Source organism: Quercus robur, chromosome 5, assembly GCF_932294415.1.
Source record: "Quercus robur chromosome 5, dhQueRobu3.1, whole genome shotgun sequence".
In the NCBI taxonomy this organism is placed as follows: Eukaryota; Viridiplantae; Streptophyta; class Magnoliopsida; order Fagales; family Fagaceae; genus Quercus; species Quercus robur.
The window spans coordinates 43,936,804-43,959,018 of record NC_065538.1 but is presented as its reverse complement, the minus strand read 5'-3'; the positions used below and the strand labels follow the sequence as shown (position 1 = coordinate 43,959,018).

At 36.6% G+C, this 22,215-nt stretch overlaps 2 protein-coding genes across 2 annotated transcripts; both read right to left on the bottom strand.

Annotated features, from left to right (window-relative positions):
- Positions 1-3,251: 3,251 nt before the first annotated feature.
- LOC126728216 (uncharacterized) lies at positions 3,252-14,442 on the bottom strand. Its single transcript, XM_050434080.1, has 4 exons — positions 13,913-14,442; positions 13,633-13,696; positions 3,673-3,848; positions 3,252-3,456 (listed from the first exon to the last, which is right to left on the bottom strand). Exons 1-4 carry the CDS (start codon positions 14,440-14,442, stop codon positions 3,252-3,254), a joined length of 975 nt encoding a protein of 324 aa, XP_050290037.1.
- A 2,263-nt stretch (positions 14,443-16,705) lies between these two features.
- On the bottom strand, positions 16,706-17,641 carry LOC126728215 (uncharacterized). Its single transcript, XM_050434079.1, has one exon. The coding sequence runs from the start codon at positions 17,639-17,641 to the stop codon at positions 16,706-16,708; it is 936 nt and encodes a 311-aa protein (XP_050290036.1).
- Positions 17,642-22,215: the final 4,574 nt, after the last annotated feature.

The window sequence follows — 22,215 nt, the reverse complement described above, 5'->3', positions numbered from 1 at the left end:
TTCCATTTGTCAATATGTTCTTTTCTTGTATAAAAGCATTGTACTTTCCATTATTCATTCTTTATAAATGTTTAAACAGAACCTTAGTCATGCCTAGGTCCTCAAACCAAATCCTTGTAGGGAAATTAACACTCAATGACATCTTTATAAGTGTTTAAACAAAACCTTAGTCATGCCTGGGTCCTCGAACCAGAAGCTTTGGGGAAATTAACACTCTATGACATCTTTATAAGTGTTTAAACAGAACCTTAGTCATGCTTGAGTCCTCGGACCAGATGTTTTGAGGAAATTAACACTCTATGACATCTTTATAAGTGTTTAAACAGAACCTTAGTCATGCCTGGGTCCTCGGACCAGATGCTTTAAGGAAATTAACACTCTATGACATCTTTATAAGTGTTTAAACAATTTAATCATGCCTGGGTCCTCGGACCAGATGCTTTAGGAAAATTAACACTCTATGACATCTTTCTAAGTGTTTAAACAAAACCTTAGTCATGCCTGGGTTCTCGGACCAGATGCTTTGGGAAAATTAGCAATCTATGACATCTTTATAAGTGTTTAAATAGAACCTTAGTCATGCCTGGGTCCTCGGACCAAAAGATTTGGGGAAATTAACACTCTATGACATCTTTATAAGTGTTTAAACAGAACCTTAATCATGCTTGAGTCCTCGGACCAGATGTTTTGAGAAAATTAACACTCTATGACATCTTTATAAGTGTTTGAACAGAACCTTAGTCATGCTTGGATCCTCGGACCAAATGCTTTGAGGAAATTAACACTCTATGACATCTTTATAAGTGTTTAAACAGCTTAATCATGCTTGGGTCCTCGAACCAGATGCTTTGGGAAAATTAACAATCTATGACATCTTTCCAAGTGTTTAAACAAAACCTTAGTTATGCCTGGATCCTCGGACCATATGCTTTGGGGAAATTAGCACTCTATGACATCTTTATAAGTGTTTAAATAAAACCTTAGTCATGCCTGGGTCCTTGGACCAGAAGATTTGGGAAATTAACACTTTATGACATCTTTATAAGTGTTTAAACAGAACCTTAGTTATGCTTGGGTCCTCAGACCAGATGCTTTGGGGAAATTAACACTCTATGACATCTTTATAAGTGTTTAAACAAAACCTTAATCATGCCTAGGTCCTCGGACCAGATGCTTTGGGGAAATTAACACTCTATAACATTTAGGGATGGCAATGGGGCGGGGCGGGGCCGAAGGATGGGGTCTTCATCCCCGCCCCGCATGGTTTTGACTTGCCCCATCCCCGCCCCGCCCCGCATGACGGGGAGTATTTTCTCACCCCATCCTCGCCCCTTGGGGCCCCACGAAGCCCCACCCCACCCCACCCCGTAAAACTCTACTTTTTGTTAATTTTCCTTACAACTAGTACAATTTTTTTAATGAAACTTATTTCATTAATAAAAATATACTTGAAATTACAACTAAATTTATCCCATCAAATCAAATCAATTTTTAGAAAAAAATTGAATAATATATCCAAATGTTTAACAAGACAATCATTAAAAAATAAATAAATAAATAAAAATCTCATAGTATAACACTTAACAAAATAAAGGCAGAGAATCACATTGGGTAGAATAAAATATGCTAATATTAATATATTTGTTTAAATAGTAGGGTTTTAGGATATGAAAAATTTACAATTATAACCTTTAGTAACGCAAGGCGGGGCGGGGCAGGGATGGGGAGGGGCGGGGCGAGGTGGGTCTAAAAAGCCTAAACCCATCCCCGCCCCGCCTCGCGGTGTGGGGCTAAAATCTTGCCCCATCCCCACCCCACCGCCTTTGCGGGGCGGGGAAAACCCGCGCGGGGCGAAGTGGGGAGGGGCGAGTTAAGCGGGATGGGGAAAAATTGTCATCCCTAATGACATCTTTATAAGTGTTTAAACAGAACCTTAGTCATGCCTAAGTCCTCAGAACAGGTTCTTTAGGGAAATTAACACTCTATGACATTTTTATAAGTGTTTAAACAAAGCCTTAGTCATGCTTGGGTCCGCAGACCAGATGCTTTGGAGAAATTAATACTCTATGTAGGGGTGGCAAAATTTGACACGACCCGTGAACCCAACACGACTAACCCATTTATAAATAGGTAATGGGTTGAGGCTAAATGGGTTTGGGTCATATTCAGGTCGACACGGCTGACCCGTTTAATAAATGGATCGTGTTCATGTTCAACATGTGAACCCGTCTGACTTGTTTGACCCGTTTAGATAAGAAAGATATTAAATTTTGTTATTATTGCTTAATTTTTTGTTGGAATTATATGTTTATTACTATATTTATGGTTGTAATTGTAATTTAATTTTAGATATATAGAAATTGATAATAGATTATTTAGGTTGTGAATGACCTATTAATCAAACAGGTTATTAAACGGGTTGTTTGTATTAACTTTTACATGACTTATTAATTAAACATGTTAAACGTGTCGGGTTGGGTCAACCTGTTTAATAAACAGGTCGAGTTAGAGTTGAGGATTCTTGACACATTTACTAAACAGGTCAGGTTCAGGTCAACCCATATAGTAGAGTACTTATGGCTCGACACGACACGAACCCGACCCGCAAACACGAATTAACACCCCTAACTCTATGACATCTTTCTAAGTGATTAAACAAAACCTTAGCTATGTTTGATTCCTTGGACCACCTGTTTTGGGTAAATTAGTACTTCCATTTATTTTCCTAAGTGTGAAACAGAACCTTAGCTACGTCTGGTTCCTCGGACCACTTGCTTTGGGTAAATTAGCACTTCCATTTATTTTCCTAAGTGTTGAACAGAACGAAAGTTGTCTGTCTCTAATAGAGGTATGTGATAATTCTCTTCATTACTGGTACTTATTCAATTCATTTAAATTATCACCAAAGTATTACTGTTGACTTTCGATTAAAAGAATAGTCGTTGTTAACTGCTGCTCGCAATTGAAGTTAAAAGACATATAAAGTAAAGGCACATAGAGAAAAAAGAAAAAGTCTTTCCATTAAGTAAAAAAGAAAGTACATTACGTCCAATGGCAGAATGCCACTACAAAAGATAATACATAGAGAAAACTACAAAAGATAATCCTATGTCTATGCCTTGGCCAGAGGAGGTTTCTCTTCGGGATCAACAGCCTTGGACTTGGACTCCACTTCTTTAGCCGTGGAGACCATATCCCTGATCGTGAGCGTGTACTCGGACTGTTTGGCCTCGGCCGGTGGCTAAACCTCTTTACCTTTTTCCAGCCCCTACTGGGTCCTTATCAGCATCAGAAGGAGGGACTTGGACAGTGGATAGCTGCTCAGGAGGAGGGAGCATTGCTGGGACCTCCCGGATGTCCTCTGGGATGAAAACATTCTCAGCCTTCCTAAGCTCGGAGTCTGCAGGGGCTCCCGCCTGATTGAGCGCTTCGACCAATGTCTCGGCGCAATAATCCCTACACACTCCAACTAACTCTTATGCTAACCGAGTCTCCGTTTCCAGCACCCCACATTTGTAGGACACTATCACTGCGGCCTCAGAAGTTTCCCTGGACACCCGGGCTACATCCTTAGCTTTCTCTAGGTCAGCCTTGAGATCCAGGACTAGTTGTCTCGAGGTGGCCAGTTCTATCTCGGTCATGTGTAGCTGCTTACGCTAGTCCTCGACCTGCCTCTCCACGGTCTTTAGACCTGCCTTGGCACTAAGGCGAGACTTGTCAGCTTCTTTCAGCTTCTCGGACAGCTCCGCTTGTTTTTGTTTAAGGGCCCCCAAGGACTTATCAACATCAGCACGGGAGAGGGCTTTAGCCCTGGCCTCATTACGAGCGTCCTTGACCCACTCCTCAGACTACATACTTTGGGGAAGTTAACACTCTGTGACATCTATTCGTTTTTTTTTACTAAGTGTCAAATCTTAAAGAATCAAAACCCCACTTTTCTCCTCGGATGAAAGGGGAAAATCGGAATTTTAAGGGGCTATTGTAGGGTCAAGGGCCCAGCCCACATATTGGGCCTTGGGCTCTGGCTAAAAGCATGGTGATCCGAAGACAAATAAATGGAGGTGGCAAAGTCAAGCTTAGAATCTAATAAGTGAAATATGTTCGAGGAGAAATGTCTCCTCGGATAGACTAAGCACAACTCAAATATGTCTCCTAAAAAGTCAAGGTGACCCTCGAGGAAGCTCCAGTGATAGAGACGTGCCTCATGAACGTACAAGTAGGACGTGCCTCAAATTCAATAGGGCCTAGTTCTTTAACCCACTTTCTACAAATTCATTGTTTTGGGGATTTTGGGCCTAAGTCCATTCATCCTGGACTGAGTCTCAAATCTAGTCCTTATACATAATATTATTAGAAAAACATGCAAATTAATCTCAAATTAAAATGAATGAAAAATTATGACACTAATAAAAAATTAAATAAAAAATACTCTAGAACACGCTTTTTCTAAATTCTTGAAACTTAAATCTAGAGTTTATTTTAGACTTAAAAGTATATTCAAGAATCCTTTGTGAAATTGGACATTTGAATAACGGTGATTACCTTTTGTTAAATATTAGCATTGATACACCATGTTGAATATGCTAGTATAGATGCGGAAGCGAAAGCATAAAGTATAAAACACAATAACACACGAGGGTTACGTGGTTCAGCCTAACGGCCTACATCCACGGAGGAAACCCTAAAGAGCTACATTAATAATATATTAGAGTGTAGTACAAATCCTATGTTACAATGAATCATAACATGTGTATATATAGTAGACTAAACCCTAGACTAATAGACTTTTAGTACAAGTAGGAAACTTGGCTTGCACACAAAGTAGAATTAGGCTTGGGCCTATACTAATGGGCTAATATATCTCTAACACCTTTTTTCTGGACGTTTGAACAACGGTGATTACCTTTTTTCTAGACATTTGAACAACGGTGATTACCTTTTCTTTTCTTTTCTTTTCTTTTTTTTTTTTTTTTTTTTTGGGTGATAAAGAGAATGGTGCATTTCATATTTTTAATCTTTTTCTCTTTCTTTTATTTTATAGACTCTTTAAGAGAGTTCTCATAGTGTATTGGTATAAAATGAAGAATTAACCCTTTGAGATAAAATTGATAAGAGTAAGGAGTTGATCTTCTCAGAAGCCTTTTTTTTTTATTAAAAAAAATTCTATTTGTGTGATATAATATATAGATATTTGTAAGAGCTCAAAATATTGGCCCAAACTTATTTAGAATAGTGGTACTCAATATTTCTAGCCCAATACAATTAATTTGTAAGAGAATGGACTTCCTAAGTCAACTATAATACTAAGTAGGATCCAAGCGTGAAATTAATGAAGTGATGACTCTTAATATAATGAAATGATACACGAGTTAAGTATAAATTCTTCCTCGGGCTTGTCCGAGGGTGGATTGTTCATATATATTGTTTTTTTCTTTCTTTACACAAGTTGATGCACTCAAAAATTTTATGTTGCAAGTTTACTATTTTACTAACATTTGTGGGGAATATATAATAAACTCATGCAATAAGCTTATTAATTTCACAGTATAAATTGTTTGGAGGGTCTAAAACAAAACTTTTCACTTTTAAAATGAAGAACTTGTTTGCTCCAGCAGAGAAATTTTGTTGTACCACCTATTGTATTAAAAGAAGAACTTGATTGAAGATCCACGGCAAAAGCTGTACTAATTACTAAGTAACTAAGGAATATTAAAGGACAGACTTTGGTCAAGGAGTCTATTCTTTTTTATAAGTCGGTCAATCATGCATGTGATTATTGTCCCTAAAAAGTCGGTTGATGATGTTGCCAACGTTGTACATGAAAAAGGTAAAAAATATATTATTAAAAAAAAACAAATAAACAAACAAAAAAAAAGGTAAAAAGATTAATTCAGTCTTCAAAGCCATCTCCTAACGCGTAAAATGTAATGGTGAGCATAGTCACTCAAGGATTAGCAAAGGCAACAATGGGGAACTACATTCATCTATCTTGGTACCAACTTTAATTTCTTGCGGCAACCACACACCCCCCCCCCCCCCCCCCCCCCCCCCGGCGGCCGCCAACAATAATGCAATTGTGAGTAGAGAACAACTATATAATCAATGCAGTATAAGTTCAAGCCTAATTAATTTTACTTTGTGTGCAAATCAAGTCTTATACTTGAGGTCCGTTTAAAAACAATTTATTTAACTGAAACTGAAAACTTTTTATTAAAAATACTGTAAATAAAGCTAAAAATTAGCGGAAATAGTACAGTGGAACCCATGAATAGTACCAAAAAGTATAATGAAATTTATAAATAGTAGGAAAAATAAGCTATATAGTAAAACAAGCTGCCTAGTATAAGCTATCCCAAATGCAACCTTGTTCTACAAGTTTCTCAACCATGATTAGTCTATGGTTAATTTTGGGTTTAGCCTATAATATATTCATGTTGGATTCGTTGTAACAAGAATTTGTACTTCACTCTTATTATAAAAATACAGCCCTTAAGGGATTCCTCTGTGTACTTAGGTCATCAAGCTAAATCACGTAATACTCACATAATTGAAAAATAAATACCGGTGGATTAAATCATTTGATATACATATAATTTCTATTACATTGTCGATAATTTTTAAATGTTATTATTAATATGTACATATCATGTGCCAAGAGCCTTGTAGTTCAACTACTTGGCATTTCCTGGTGTTTCCAACAAAGACATTTAGTGTTTCAACCTCTCCTCCCCTATTGTAACTATCGAATTATTGAAGAAAGAAAAAAAAAGTATATATCACTAATTAAATACATTTGGAAAAATAAATGAAAATAGAATGTTTAATTTTTCATCAACTTAAATTTTAGGGGTTAATTATTCAAATCAAAAGTTCTAAATAGCGCTTAGAGGTCCAAGTCATAATAACAAAAGCCCCTTTTATTGGGTGGGGATGGAAAGTAAGGAAAATCGAAGCAAACCTTAATATAGTCAATATGATAAAGAGAGGCCAAGAATCATGTATTTTAATTTACACTTTTTGGTTTTTATGGTTCAAATCCTTTCAATCTCTTATTATAATTATTGAATTATTTTTAAAAAATGATAAAATGATGATTTTGATTATTACTTTACTATTAGTAATGGTTAAGATTGGTCATTGTCACATTGAAGGACGACAAGACATCCAACAACACCTTGATTAACCATCCAAACTTGGGGTGGCGCTCAATTGCAACTTCCACAATGATAGATAACAAGAAGAAAGAGGTGGAATTACATAAAAATTATTTTAGTTTTGAAAGTTCAAATATATGTATAAACACCCTTGAACGTTTAGACCCCCAAATTACAACTTAACCAATTCAAGCATTATGTCAAACAACTAGTGTGCGGAAACTTAACATAAGCTATAATATGGAATTGGTAAAACTATCTAAGCCAAATTAAAATCACAATTCACAGCAGATAATAAAAAGGCAAAGATAGAGAGGAAGGAAGATGCAAACACAAAGACAACACGCAATGTGTTATCGAAGAGGAAACCAAAGCCCTCAGCGTAAAACCTCTTCGCCGCCCTCCAAGCAGTAAACAATCCACTAGAAAACATAGTTGGGATACATGGACAGCAATAGACCCTCCAAGCCTAATCTACCCAGTGCACCTAAGCCCTCCAAGCTTCTTGCTCCAACGAGGTTGCGCCGAACCTTTTTCTTTTCTAACTTCCCGGATTCCGCTACTAGACCGTAGCATCAACCAATGAAGATTGGTTCCTTCCTAACTGCTTCCCAGAAATCCAAACAGCTTTCTCACAGTAATGAAAATGGTGAGAACCAGGTTTGGTAAGATGCCTCTCAAGGATTCGACAATGGAGAGGAAAAGAGTTGAGGAATTTAAAGAGACTCTAATGTATAGATTGTGGGTGAATCAATCTTGTTTTTCTTTAGGGTTTCTCTCTCAAAATTCTCTCTGGAAGCTCTCTTACAATCGTGGGTAAAAGGGGTATTTATACTGGAGTGGGAGAGGAATGTGAAACGTTAGGTTTTACAAAACAGGGGTGGCTCGCGGCTTGACCTCGCGGCTTGACTAAGTCGCGAGATCCAGTCGCGAGATAACCGTATGGCCAGTTGTCCTATTTTGTCCTGTAGTGCTCCAGCTAGCATGACTGTTCACCTTCTGGCATGCTTGGCACGTGTGCTGCGTCTGGCGGCTTGCAGCCGCGAGTCACCCGCGAGGCCAAGCCGCGAGTCTCTATTTTCTTGCACACTCTTGAGCAAATTTCACTCTATCTCACTCACTACCCTTACAACAAACCCACCTAAATACAGGGTTACTAAATGCTGAATTACAAGCAAATTTGACACGGAATAAAGCCAATTAGATGGTTGAATAAATTCAACCTTACAAGTTTTGTGTGTTGTATTGGGTATACACATGTGAATGAAGTCTCACATTGAATAATAATGAGAAAAATGAGTAATTAATATAATATAGTTGAGCTCATAACATAGTTGAGACACACTAAGGCCTTTCGGATTAAGTATATCTCTATATGTTATATTTCTTAGGTGTTTATCTCCTAACAAATGATATTAAAGCTCGTAAGTATGGAATGCACAAGGTAGAGGTGTGTGTACTTGGAGCTCTCACAAGTATGGATTGCACAAGACAAGCCCATAAAACCCGCACAACAATAGAGTATTACTAAATAATGCTAAATAACGGTGTGGTGCAAGATAATCGTGGACGAGTGTTCGAGATTGACACGTAGTCCTCAACAGTGTTTCTTCTTTTTCCTTTTCTTCTTATTCCTCTCCCAAGAAGCACTTCTCTTAGAGTTTTTATTTTTTATTTTTTTTTAATGTCGATCTTTTGGATTTGACATACTTTGCTTTCTCGAATTCTTCAAGCCATTTATATTGAAATGACATGGATTGAACTTTCCTCGATGAGTGACGTAGAGATATAAAGGCTGAAACTTTTTTATTCTATTGTGATAATACTTGTCCACCCTTTGAGACATCTTTACTGATTTTTACAGATTTTCAATATTTTCCAATATTTTGTGAGCCTCCATTGTGCTTGAGAGATGAAAACTCGAGTTTTCCTAACACAACTTGGAGGTTGTTAGTCCCTAGTTGGATCTCCCCGTTTCAACTCAATTGTGGGAGATATTTACTTGATCGTGATTTTGATAACCCACAATTTGATCAAAGCGGGCAAGCATTAGCGAGCATGTGTTGCATTTCTTTGAACACTGGCTGGTATCTTGAATTCACTGAAGCCAATTTACTGACCATAGTTGTAGAGTCCATATTTTTGGGTTGGCAAATCGTGATCAAATGTAATCCATTTATATTGTTTTGGTGAGTCTTGAGTGTGTTAAAGGTGTAATTTATTTTCCAAGACAAAGACCCAAGTTCAAATCAAGAAAGAATCAAGTTCAAAGCAAGAAAACAAAGATTCTATCACTTCAACACCAGCTCGACACCTAGCTCGACCAATCGAGATTTTCGATTACAAGCTTGACACCTAGCTCAACCGATTGAGAATGTAGCCCATAACTTGCTCGTTTCAAGCCCGATTCATGATCCGTTTATTGTGCTATTTAAAGGACATCATAAGCTATCCCTAGTAAGGCTTTTTAGAGAGAGAAATCATTGTTTATGCAGCTAGGGTTTGTATAGCCAAGTTTCTCTCAATCTCACTATACTAGGAACTTTCAAAGTAGATCTGAGCCTCCATCTATTCAACCCGTGAGAGTTCAAGAGCTCATAGAGAAAGATTAACATGGTGTTATTGTTTCCATAATGCAAATCTATATGAAACCATAAAGAAATCAGTTAACCACAGGTACTAATCTAAATCTTTGAGTGGAGATCTCAGAGTCACAAACTGGAGAATTTGTGTTGCTAATCTAAATCTTTAAGTCACAAACATGAGAGTTTGTGTGCAATAATGCAAAATAAAAGAGTGTGGATTCGGAACTACTTGTGGTCATGCCAGTAAGTACTACATGAGGTAGCAATAAATTTAGGGTTAAGTCTATTATACAAACTTTAATTCTATTTAGTGGATATGTTGCCTTGATGATTGTTTAGGTTAAATCCTCTCCAATTTTTTTGCTTTGAAACCACAGTTTCAAAAGTTTTCCTGGGTTATCATTCTTGGTGTTCATCTGATTTATGCTTGTTTGATGTTTAATTGATTCAAATATATTGCATAATTAATCTAATTAATTATTTGGCTAGTACTTGATTAAATCTGAGACAACTGGGGTCTAAAACATTAAAAATAGCTTCCAATCTTTCCATGTGAAGGTCCTCCATAACCGATTTTAATTCCAATTGTTATGGACCCAATTTTTGTACTAGTTGCTTCAAGAGAACCAAGGCTACCTAATTTGATAAATGGACTATTTCGAGGGAGATTAGACCTCCAAGTTAGACTAGCTAACAATTTTTAATTCATAAATTCATGATTGTTTTTTATTCATTGTTAGCATATGAATATATACAAGAGAAACCTCTATATAGTTAAAAATGAATTCTAACTTCATCTATCAATAAAATTAATCATAACTCATCCTAATCCAAACTAATGTAACTAGTACTAATCCAAACTAAGTTATTTGAATAAATTAAAAATATTTCTACCATTATTTGTCCAAATTAATTCAGATAAATGAGGCAAATAACATAGACCAAAATATTTGGAACTTGAAATGTGAGTGACATATTGGAAGTTATGATTGATTCTCTTAGATCACACCTTTTGCTACATGGTTCTACCTAGCCCAAAAGGGGAATAAATACCTTACTTAAAGGCAAAATTGAAAGTATGTGAGTTATCTTATAGTTAATTCTTGTAAAATATGTCACAAAATCCAAAGATCACATGGTAGCTTAAACATCTACACATATAAGGCTGATATTCACTTTCACAATGTAACCAATGCCTAATAACATTCCCTGTTGTAAAAATGAGCCTTTAGACACATTGATCCCTGCCTAAGATCAGCCTAACACAATAACTCATGTTATAGAGATGAATGTGAGGTGCTGACATCTCGCTAATTGCATGATTCCCTCTAAGCAACAATCTAAATGTGAGCTGCTAAGTGCTAACATCTCACCAATCACCTTGGTCTAACCCAGTTGTTCACCTAATCATTATTACCTAAGATCAATCAGCCAAACTAAACAACTTGTGTCACGGAGATAAATGTGAAACGCTAACATCTCACCAGTTGCCTCAATCCCTCTAACTCTCTAAATATGAGATACTGATATCTTGTCACTTGCTTTAATCCAACACAAGTGTCTCATTCAAGAGTAGGAATGACATACCATAATATCCCATTACATATTTTGACAAAAGATTATAGTTTGGACTTTGGAGAGAATCCAAATAATGAGGCTTTAATGTAAATTTTTTTTTTTTTGGGTTGAGAATGCAACTTAACCCTAAAGTTTAAGTTTAAAGGTTTGGTTTAACAATGTTATATTAATTTCTCAGCTTTTTATTTTCTTACGGGTGGGTGCACTCAAACAAACTATTTGATTGAATTGTAAAATGATAATTGGTTTATTATTATTTTTATAAGTTTAAAGGTTTGGTTTAACGTTGTTATATTAATTTCTCAGCTTTTTATTTTCTTACATGTGAGTGCACTCAAACAAACTATTTTGTTGAATTGTAGAATGATAATTGATTTTTTTTTTTTTAAGAAGAATATATCGGTGGGTTTTGCCTTTTTTTTTTCCTCGCCTTCAAGAAAATCAACCCCCAAAATATTGAGTAAGTAGAAATCTAAACTAATTGAAACCCTAAATTGTTTTTTTTTTTAATTATAAAAAAAATAAAAAATTGTTATTAGTGCAATGACATTCAATTTTTTTCCCAACAACTTGTAAAAGTGATGTTAATAAACCTAAATACAAAAACTTAACTAGCAATTTTGCATCTCAAAAAACAAGAATGGCGGTTTTTTAAACCCAGAAAAAATATAGAATATTAAATAAATAATATTTAATTCATATTTTTTTTATGAGATATTTAATTAATATTTAATTATTACAAATTTATTGCTTTAAACCTCAAAATATATCGAGTTGCCTCTAAAGATAGATAACCTCTTTTGAATTTTTCCTGTCTTGAATCTTGATCAAATGGTAAGATATTTATCAATTTTAATTTTTAAATTAAGGCAAGTATGGGCTCCAAGGCGTAAAACACTATCCCATTGCCTATCTCACTATATGTATCCATTACAATATTAAGAAGAGAATCAAGATAAAAAATAAAATAAAAAATCTTGACGCACATAAATATTATTGAATTTTTTTTCTTAATTACGTTGTTTTCAGCAACATCTGGTTCTTTGTGTGTGCATGTGTTTTGAGAAAAAATTATTGCGTACTCTTGGAGTACACTCCCTCCATCTCACAAGGATGTAGATCTTAACAACCTGTGTTTTACACTGTTCCAACAGTGATTGAAACATCAAATCTACCCCATTATTTAGTGAAAAAAATTGGAAGGGAATGAAAAAATCGTGCAAGACAACTTCAATGAGCACCTGTGGTGCATTGAATATAAATTAGATATCTTACAACTTTATCACTTAAATAGCAAACAACTTTTAAATGAGAAATGTGAATATACTTGCCACATTATAACTTTTGTTTTTTATACCAAATAGAAATTCTACTTTTGCATAATCTAAATGTATATGTGTATGAAACTCCTTTCTAAAGATTTATACTCCAACCCTTGCCCCCCACATCCCATAAACACTTATACTTGTGGAGTGAGCATTGCACCAAGGTTGTGTAGTGGTCACATTATAACTTAAATAGCAAACAACTTTTGTGGGAGAAATGTGATTCTGCTTGCCACATTTTAAAAAGATATAGGTATTTGTTGTCTTTGAAACAAGCATGCTTGTGTCTCTGTGTGACCTTAATACATTTTCAATCGAAATTAATTGTACTAGATAAGATAAGCAATAATAAATCTGAGCGATACAAAAGGTCATAAGACGCTAAAATTTCAAAAATTCTAGTCAAACAAAATCCTACTTACCCCAAAATTAAAGGTAAAAATACAAAGCAATATTTAATTAAAATTTCCCCCTTTTACTATTGCAGTTGGAATTTTCCTTGCACTTCCGGACTTCCTGAACAAGTCTCGATCCCAAAAAGAGTACTTGCGGGCTGAGCTCGTTGAAAAAACAAACCAATAAGCACCCAATTAATTGGGCTGCGGTCCATTGGATTTTAGCTTCAGCTTTGAGTCCTGAGGGTTAGACATCAACCAAGACCATATTGGCCCAACATTAGCCCAGACAGAGAGAAAATGGAGTGTCTCCTAATTCGTTCGAAAAATAAATAATAAAAAAGGAAAAAAGAAAGTAGGACTAGGGCCATTAATGTAAATACCCCACTAGCAAAAGTTCTCATTCGTTCAAATTAAAAATAATAATAATAATAATAAAACATTTTAATATTCCTATAAAAAAAACATTTTAATTTTTTTTTTTTTTTTTTGAGAAACCAGACCAAAAGCCTGGGCATTTTATTCAATACCAAAATTAATGAACATCTCTAACCACCAAGGGGACAATGTCTTCAGGTAAATCTTCTAACCAAACCTGAAGCCCAACACCAGAACTAGCTTTCTTAGCCAACGCATCAGCAACAGAGTTACATACACGGCTAGTATACAAAAATTCAACATATTAAAAACAAGTTGATTGGAACCGAATGTCATCAAGGATGTTCCCATAGCTGGCAAACTAACCTGTACCATTCTTAAGCGCCTCAATGATAGTAACAGAGTCCCCTTCGACCACCACTTGAGTCAAGCCAATCTCCCAAGCAAACTGGACCGGCCTCTAACATGTCAAAGCCTCCAGCTCTACCACAAATTGCCTGAAAGGAACAGGCATGGTTAGCGCCCTAATTGAATCACCCCTGTTGTCACGAACAATCACTCCCACACCTGCCAGGTTCGAAGTTTGAAAGACCGCAACATCAAAGTTGATCTTGTAGATGTACGGATTAGGAGGTCGCCACCATTGTATCACCTGAGGACGTGGAGGACTCAGCTCAACCTCTCGTGCTTGAAGAAACTCCTGAAGAAAGCTACCAGCCTCCATGCGAATGCTATCCACAGGCCAGACTGCTCGGTTGAAGTGAATGGCATTGCGCCTATTCCACACGTACCACCCAGCTATGGCAAAAATCTCAGCTTTGTAATCATCTTGACTTGGCATAAACCTAGCCAACAACTCTCTGTAATTCACGGGCTGAACAAGGACAGATTGGTGGAACCAATCCAAGGACGACCAAACACCGGCTACCTCCTTGCATGTCCATATAGCGTGAACGGTATCCTCAGGAAACTCTCCACACAGGTCACAAATGTTAGAATCCGTGACATGCCGGTGGTGCAGGTTCATCTTTGTTGGCAGCGCCTCGTTACACACCCTCCAAACAAAATTTTTGATTTTGTTTGGCATCCGGAGTTGCCAAAGACTCTTCCAAAACTTCTTATGGTTTTCTACACTTGAGCTACCTGCATTGGACATGGACTCACAAGATACAATTAGCTTATATGCACTGCTAGTTGTGAACAAACCCGAGGGAATGTGTTTCCAAGAGATACGATCAGGGGGTCGCCTTAAGCTTAACGGTATGGCCAAAATTGAATCGGCCTCATGGGGAAGGAATAAATTTCGCACCACCTCCTCATTCCACCTAACTTGGTCCTGATCAATGAGAGAGCTAACTTTTGTCTCCGCTGCCACTTAGGGCAGCAGGGAAATAACCAATCCATTTGTTTTCTCCGGCAACCACCTATCCTCCTTAATCCTCACCCTCTCTCCCGTCCCCACCCTCCACACCATCCCCTTTTGAATGACATCCCTAGCACACAAAATGCTCTTCCATGCATAGGATCCCACAATAGAGTCTCTTGCTTCAAGAATAGAACAGTCCAGAAAAAATCTTGCCTTGAAAACATGATGGCAAAGAGATTCCGAATTATTAATCATGATGGAAATTAAATTTCTCAATTTCCTTGAACCCCATACCACCAACCTCCTTAGCCTTACAAAGTCTATCCCATTTAACCCAGTGAATCTTCCTGTTCCCTCCGCTATACCCCCACCAAAATTTACGAATCATGATTTCCAACTCCTTAATCAATCCTTTTGGGAGTTTAAAATAGCTCATTGTGTACGTGGGAATTGCTTGAATGACTGATTTGATGAGCACTTCTCTACCAACCTGAGATAAAAGTTTTTCCTTCCACCCTTGGAGTTTCTTCCACACACTTTACTTAATATAAATAAAGCTTTGTTTCTTAGCCCTACCCACAAGAGCTGGCAAACCCGGGTATTGTTCATACCGGCGAATGGCAAGAACACCCAAAATAGCTTAGATCTGATCCATCATGTCTGAAGTGGTATTGGAGCTAAAGAAAATATTAGTTTTGTCTTGATTAATTTTCTACCCAGACCCTCTCTCATAAATAGCCAAAATATCCAGTATCTTCTGGCATTCCTCCTCTTTTGCACGATAGAACAATATACTATCATCAGAAAAAAATAAATGAGAGACCCTAGGTCCATTCCGACAGATAGCTACACCCTAGATATGCCCTTCCATCTCTGCTAAATGAAGCAAGCTTTGGAGGCCCATTGCACACATGAGAAAAAGATAGGGCGATAAAGGATCACCCTGACGAAGACCTCGTTCTAGTTTAATAAATCCCATAGGCTGACCATTAAGGAGCACGGAATAAGAAACAGATGATATGCATGACATAATAAGATTCACCAGTCTATCTCCCAAGCCCAAATGCCGCATGATTCTCTCCAAAAATTCTCATTCCACCTTATCATAAGCTTTACTCATATCAAGCTTAAAAGCCATCTGACCCACCTTACCTTGGGTTTTCTTTTAAGATAGTGAAGAGTTTCAAAGGCCACAAGCACATTATCAGTTATAAGTCATCCAGACAAAAAAGCACTCTGAGATTCAGGGATAGCTGTAGCTAAAAAAAATTTCAAACGGTTAACCACAACCTTTAAGATCAATTTATAGATAACATTGCACAAGCTAATAGGCCGAAAATCAAAAGCTTTCTTAGGATGCTTTATCTTAGGGATTAAAGCAATGAAAGTAGAGTTAAGGGATTCTGGAACCACACCTGTGTTGAGGGCTTTAAGCACCACTGCATTGACATCCTCCCCAACAATATGCCAGAAGGACTTATAAAATATAGGTGACGTCCCATCAGGTCCAGGAGCTGTCAAGGGAGCCATTTGTTTAAGCGCCACCCCAACCTCATCTGCATGAAAATCATGCCCTAACAACTCAGCTGCTTCCTCAGTAATAGCTGGATGAATGCCCTGCAAAATACTGTCAAAATTCGAAGGGTTTGAGGAAGAAAAAATAGTCCTCAAAAATCCCACCCAATCGGCTTTCATCTTCCACCCACACTCCAACATTATCCTCCAAACCTGATATAAAGTTTCGTTGGTTCCTTTGGTTTGCTCGGCAATGGAAATAGAGTGTGTTGTTATCTCCCTCCTTTAGCCAAGCATTGCGAGACCGTTGCCTCCACATACTTTCTTCCCTATATTTAAGCTTATGAATTTCATCCCTTAACTGATAAATCTTCCCCGGATTTGATACATAGCAACCTTCCTCTTCAGCCTACTTTAAATCCTTGAGTTTCTTGGCCAAAGTATTACGCACATGCCCGAAACAATTCTTATTCCAGACTCTTAAGTTCAATTGGCAAGCCGTGAGCTTCCTGTTAAAACCCCAATCTATGTTAGGGTCGCTCTCACCCTCCCAAGATTGCTTTATTACCTCTTCACAAGTATTATCTTTTAACCACATGGCTTCAAATCGGAAGGGGCAGCCTTTCTTGTAAAAACGCTTAAATTCTGAATCTGAACAAAGCAGAAGAGGTTTCTGGTCAGAGTGAAAAGCATCCAGATGATGAATATGAAAAGCTAGAAATCGAAAAACCCAATCTACAGTCGCCACACCCCTATCTAGACGAATCCAAGTATTTTGGTCACCAGGCCTTCTGTTACACCAAGTATATGGGAATCTCGTATAGCCCATATCCTTCAAAGCACAATAGTCCAAAGCATCCCTGAATCCTTGCATTTGCCTCTCCGATCTATCTAACCACCCCACTTTCTCATTAGCAAACAAAATCTCATTAAAATCGCCCATGCACATCCAAGGAAAATTGAACCGATGACTCAAAGATCGAAGTAAATCCCAGGAGTTTTCCCGGCTGGCAGTATCAGGATCTCCGTAGAAACCCGTAAACCGCCAAGTGTCATCCTCTCCTTGGTTAATAACAACATCAATGTGACACTCAGATGAGGTCTGAACACTAGCATCCACATCAGATTTCCAGAACAAAGCAAGGCCCCTACCTGACTTGACACATGGGACAAAAAATAGATTAGTAAAATGTATCCTTCTACCAATTTTGTCGAAAGCACATTTTTCAACCTTAGTTTCCATCAAGAAAACTATTTTGGGATCTTTTGTTGTCACTAGGGCAACCAGCTCATCTTCTGTCTGTGGGTTCCCAAGCCCACAACAGTTCCAACTTAGGAAACTCATAATGCTCGGTGGTGCTGCCATGCAGCCACCACCTCAATAGATTGGTCATCCATCCCATCACAAACATCCATGCATTGTTTTTTGCTCTCCACTAGATCCTCTAACTCAATACTTATACGATGCTTCCCATTGTCCACTATGTTCACTGCTGTTTTGAGTATACAGCCTTCATCATTTTCCTTCTGACCCTGACCCACTTCTCTAGCTAGTCTCTTCCATGCCCTAGTCAACAAGGTTAGGCCTAGCAACTCAGATGAAGTATCAGCCAAAGTAATAGGCTGATCTGCTTGGGCTGAAACAAAAACATGGTTGCCTTGTACCTCCATTGTTCCCACCTATTCCTTCCCCAACCCAGTAAGATCACTCGCATTACCCTCACTTCCTTGCTGAACTACATTCACCGTCCCTAAAGCATTGCCATTCATTACCACTAAAACAACCCCTCCGTCCTTCTTTTCTCATGCTTCCTTATGATCACTTGCACTGGAAAATTGGTTAGAATTCTCACCCACTTCATGCAGAACTTTGGAGTGGACATTGGAATGCTTCTGCCACAGTACTTTACTGTGTGCTGCCCTCGAAATAGTTGCCACTGTTTTACGAATAGCCCTTACTGAATCCGCACGAAGCCATTCGTCGTACTACTGATCTTCCTTATGCAACCTACCCTTGTTACGCAACCACATCTCACATTCTCTCTCACCATGACTGACACGGCCACACCAATAGCAAAAGTTTGGGAGCCGCTCATACTTTAGCCCCACCCAACCCACAAGTTTCCCTTCCGCCCGTAGCTTGCAACACCTTGGTAATGGTCATGATATGTCTAAGCTTATTCGAACCCGCAAAAATTCTCCCCCAGCCCCATCATCTTCTGGGTCGGCTACTTGAAGCACCCTACCCAACATCTTGCCCATGGAATCACCAGTTTCAGTCGTTAATAGATGTGCAGGAACGTTATCAATCTGAATCCAAAAAGACGAACAAGAATAATCAAGTGAGGGAGCCGCCTTAGCCACCAAAGTTCTTTGAAACACCACCAGATGTTTATTGTATGACCATGGCTCCAGTTCTAATACATGCTCCAGATCGAGACAGTCCTCAAACTCAAACAGCAGTATATTATCTCTCATATCTTGGATTTTAAGTTCACCCCTAGGTCCCCATAGAGGTTTAAACGTGCGAGCCACGGCATCGACATTCAGAACACGTTTTGTGAAAAACTTACCAACCAAACAGTGGATGATAGCTTCCTCTTGTCCAACAACATCAGCGCCCTTCTCTTCCTCCTCTAACAAAGAAAACCTAGCCCACATCTCCTCAAGTCCAGCCATAACCCCACAGTACACCAAAACACAACCAAACGAAACGGAAAACACTTACCCTCACAGCAACACACCGTCCTACTAGCCTCACCCGAGTTTGAAGAGAAAGAAAACCTAGACTAGTGAAATCTAATTTTAACAACAGACCAACCTATGAATCTAATCGATTTGATCCGATCTAATGAGGTGCTTAACGGGTTTATGTGTTGAACATGCGAATAACCAGATTCGACCAACAAAGGCATACCCACTTTCATTATATTGCCGTTATTGTTGTCCTCCTACTTGAGATTTTATGCATCTCTCCAATGCTCATCACTGAGGGAGGCAAGATATAGTAATGATTTGTCATGAACACGTGAAACTCGATATTTTTTAAATTCATAAAAATCATCCATGATTGATTTTGTGAAATTTTGTGAAAATTATCAAATAATCCACTAGGAAGTTATCTTTTATTTTATTACAAAATCTAGTTTTGATAATATTTATGACTGAAATGTCTGCTTCATAATTGCAAGAGAGACTAAAAGAATAATTAAAAGTACAACCATTCTAGAAAAGAAATAGTGTGAACCACCAAAGTTGAAAATTTGATATATTATCAATAGAGTGAAACTAAAGATTTTACAAATTTTACTATATAAACCTTACAAATTGATGTGTCATTAATCATAAAAAAAACAATTCAAAGTTTCTAACATTCATCTTTTATATATATATATATATATATATATATATATAAAAGATGAATGTTTTACAATATTCTATATATTTTTTAATTGATTTTAAAATATTCTACATTTAATCCATCCATTAAAGTCATGAAACATCATATTTTCTTTATATGGTAAATTTTTTTTTTTAATTTTTTGAGAAGGTAAATTATATAGTTAAATATACAAATGCAATCATAAAAAATGTCTAATGCTAGATTATATAATTTTATAAGCAAAAACAATTAAAATAATTTTCTGATAATAAATATCATAATTATCAAATTTTCATTTTTATGAATTACCAAATTTCATATTTAGATTATACTAAAAATTTCCAGTGCATTGCATGAATTATTAACTAATTTATGATATGTTTCTCAAAAAAAAAAAAAACTAATTTATGATATAACTAAAATGACAACAATCACATTTATTTTCATGTTGGTTTGTAATTTTTTCATAAGAAATGGAAAAAAAGTTACTAATTTTTTTTACACTTTTTTATATTTCCTATAAAAATAATATCAATTTTTTATTTAAATTGTTCATTAACAAATTCTCTAAAAGCACCCATTAGCCGGATCGTAAATACCAATCAACATTCATCACTCCACAAATCTAAAGCACAAAAAATTAGATTGAGATTATTTGGTGATTTTTTTCTTGAGTGTACAACAATGAATTTGGAAAATTCTTTAGACATAAAATTAATGAATATAACCCATTTTCTTGGTGATATATCAAAATAATCTAGTGTGCTACAATTAGGCCCAGGTGAAGCTCATTTAAAGCCCACTTCTGGGTTCGGCCTACTAATCCTGTGGATGAAGACCTTTTGACATTGTATCAAATTGAAGCCCAAAATAAAAACCTATTAGTCTATTTAATCGATTGGACTCTGAATTGATCCTCATTTTATTTTCTCAATTGAGCTAGTAATATTTTTAATTAAAAAAATACAACACTTGTTTTTTTTTTTTTTCCTTAATTTTTTAATCATAAAATAGTATTTAATTAATAAATACACAATTACACATCAAAAATCAGAGATGGAACTACGTACAGGCCGAGGGGGGCTGTGCCCCCTCCCCACCCCCCCAAAATTTTTTAAAATATTAAATAGTAGGTATATATTTAAAATTTTAGAAAATACGCCCAAAAAAATTATATTTGCCCTCCTTAACTTCGATTCCTAGTTTCGTCCTGTCAAAAATCTAATTTAGTTTATAATCACATTGTTCCTCAATCTATGTTATGTTAAACCTGGATCCACCAAAGCAAGTGTGCTGACTAAGAAAGAGAGTCAACGCAAATTGAAGATGTTCTCATCGTCAAACCCTAGTATGGCCTTAGGGTTTCACATGACTCACCGACTTTTTACATTCATGGATTCCATTAGCCTCCAGGTACCACGTTATCATATATATAATAATACTTTTAAGAGATGTGTTCAAGTTTTTGCTCCAAAAAAAAAAAAAAAAAAGATTGGTTTAAATTACACTTGGTGTAACTCTTATAAGGTTACACATTTTTTACACCGTAGATTTCTAAGAGATCTAACGGTTTTTTTTTTTTTTTTTTAATCATTAAATGTTATAACTTGACTCCTCAAAAAAAAAAAAAATATATATATATATATATATATATATAGGTAATACTATTAATAAGGTAAAAAGTAATATATATATATATATGAGATGAGTTCAAATTACACCTGGTGTAACTCTTTTGAGTTACTCATTTTTAAAACCATTGGATTTAAGTAAATCCAACGGTCAAAAAAGACCCTCATTAATGCTAATATTTTGATTAAAATCTCATTAATTATCCATTATTTATTATATTTTATACCTATCTTTAAATCCAAAAAAAGTGTTACGTCTGACTCTCTCTCTCTATGCTACCACAGCCACAAAAATCAAGAAGCTACCTGGTGGTTCTGCATGAGCTTTCCTGGTCCGAGAACCATCCTCGACAATGATCTTGCTCTCACGTATTTCTGTTGAAGGAATACGAAGAAAGGCTTGGCTTTTGGACGTGAAATTCCATGACAAGACGTTGGGGATTTGAGTCAAATTGCCTGTTGAAGCTGAAAATCCTATGAACATGTATTCATTGAGAAATGGTGAGAGATCAAGTTGCTAAGAGAAGATTGGTTTTGTTGGGTAATCTTCATCTTTTGATCCTAAACGTATGTCCATCCAACGACGTGGACCATCGTTTAGGACAATACAAACATCGGACACATTGATTATCATCATAGATTGTATTACTGTCCGTGAATGAGAAAAATACAAAGTTATGATACATAGACACATCTTCTGAAGGGACAAAAAAAACTAACAGAAATTAGATTAGCACTAGTGGCATCAGATAAATTACAAACTTGGTCAGTCATTAGATTAAAAACTACTGAGGGAAGTATAGAGTACCCTAGTCTCGCACTATCTCTGTGAAGATTAAATTCTATCTCAGATCAAAAAATTACAAGCTTGGTCAGTCATTAAACAACACCCAGCCATTTATTTAT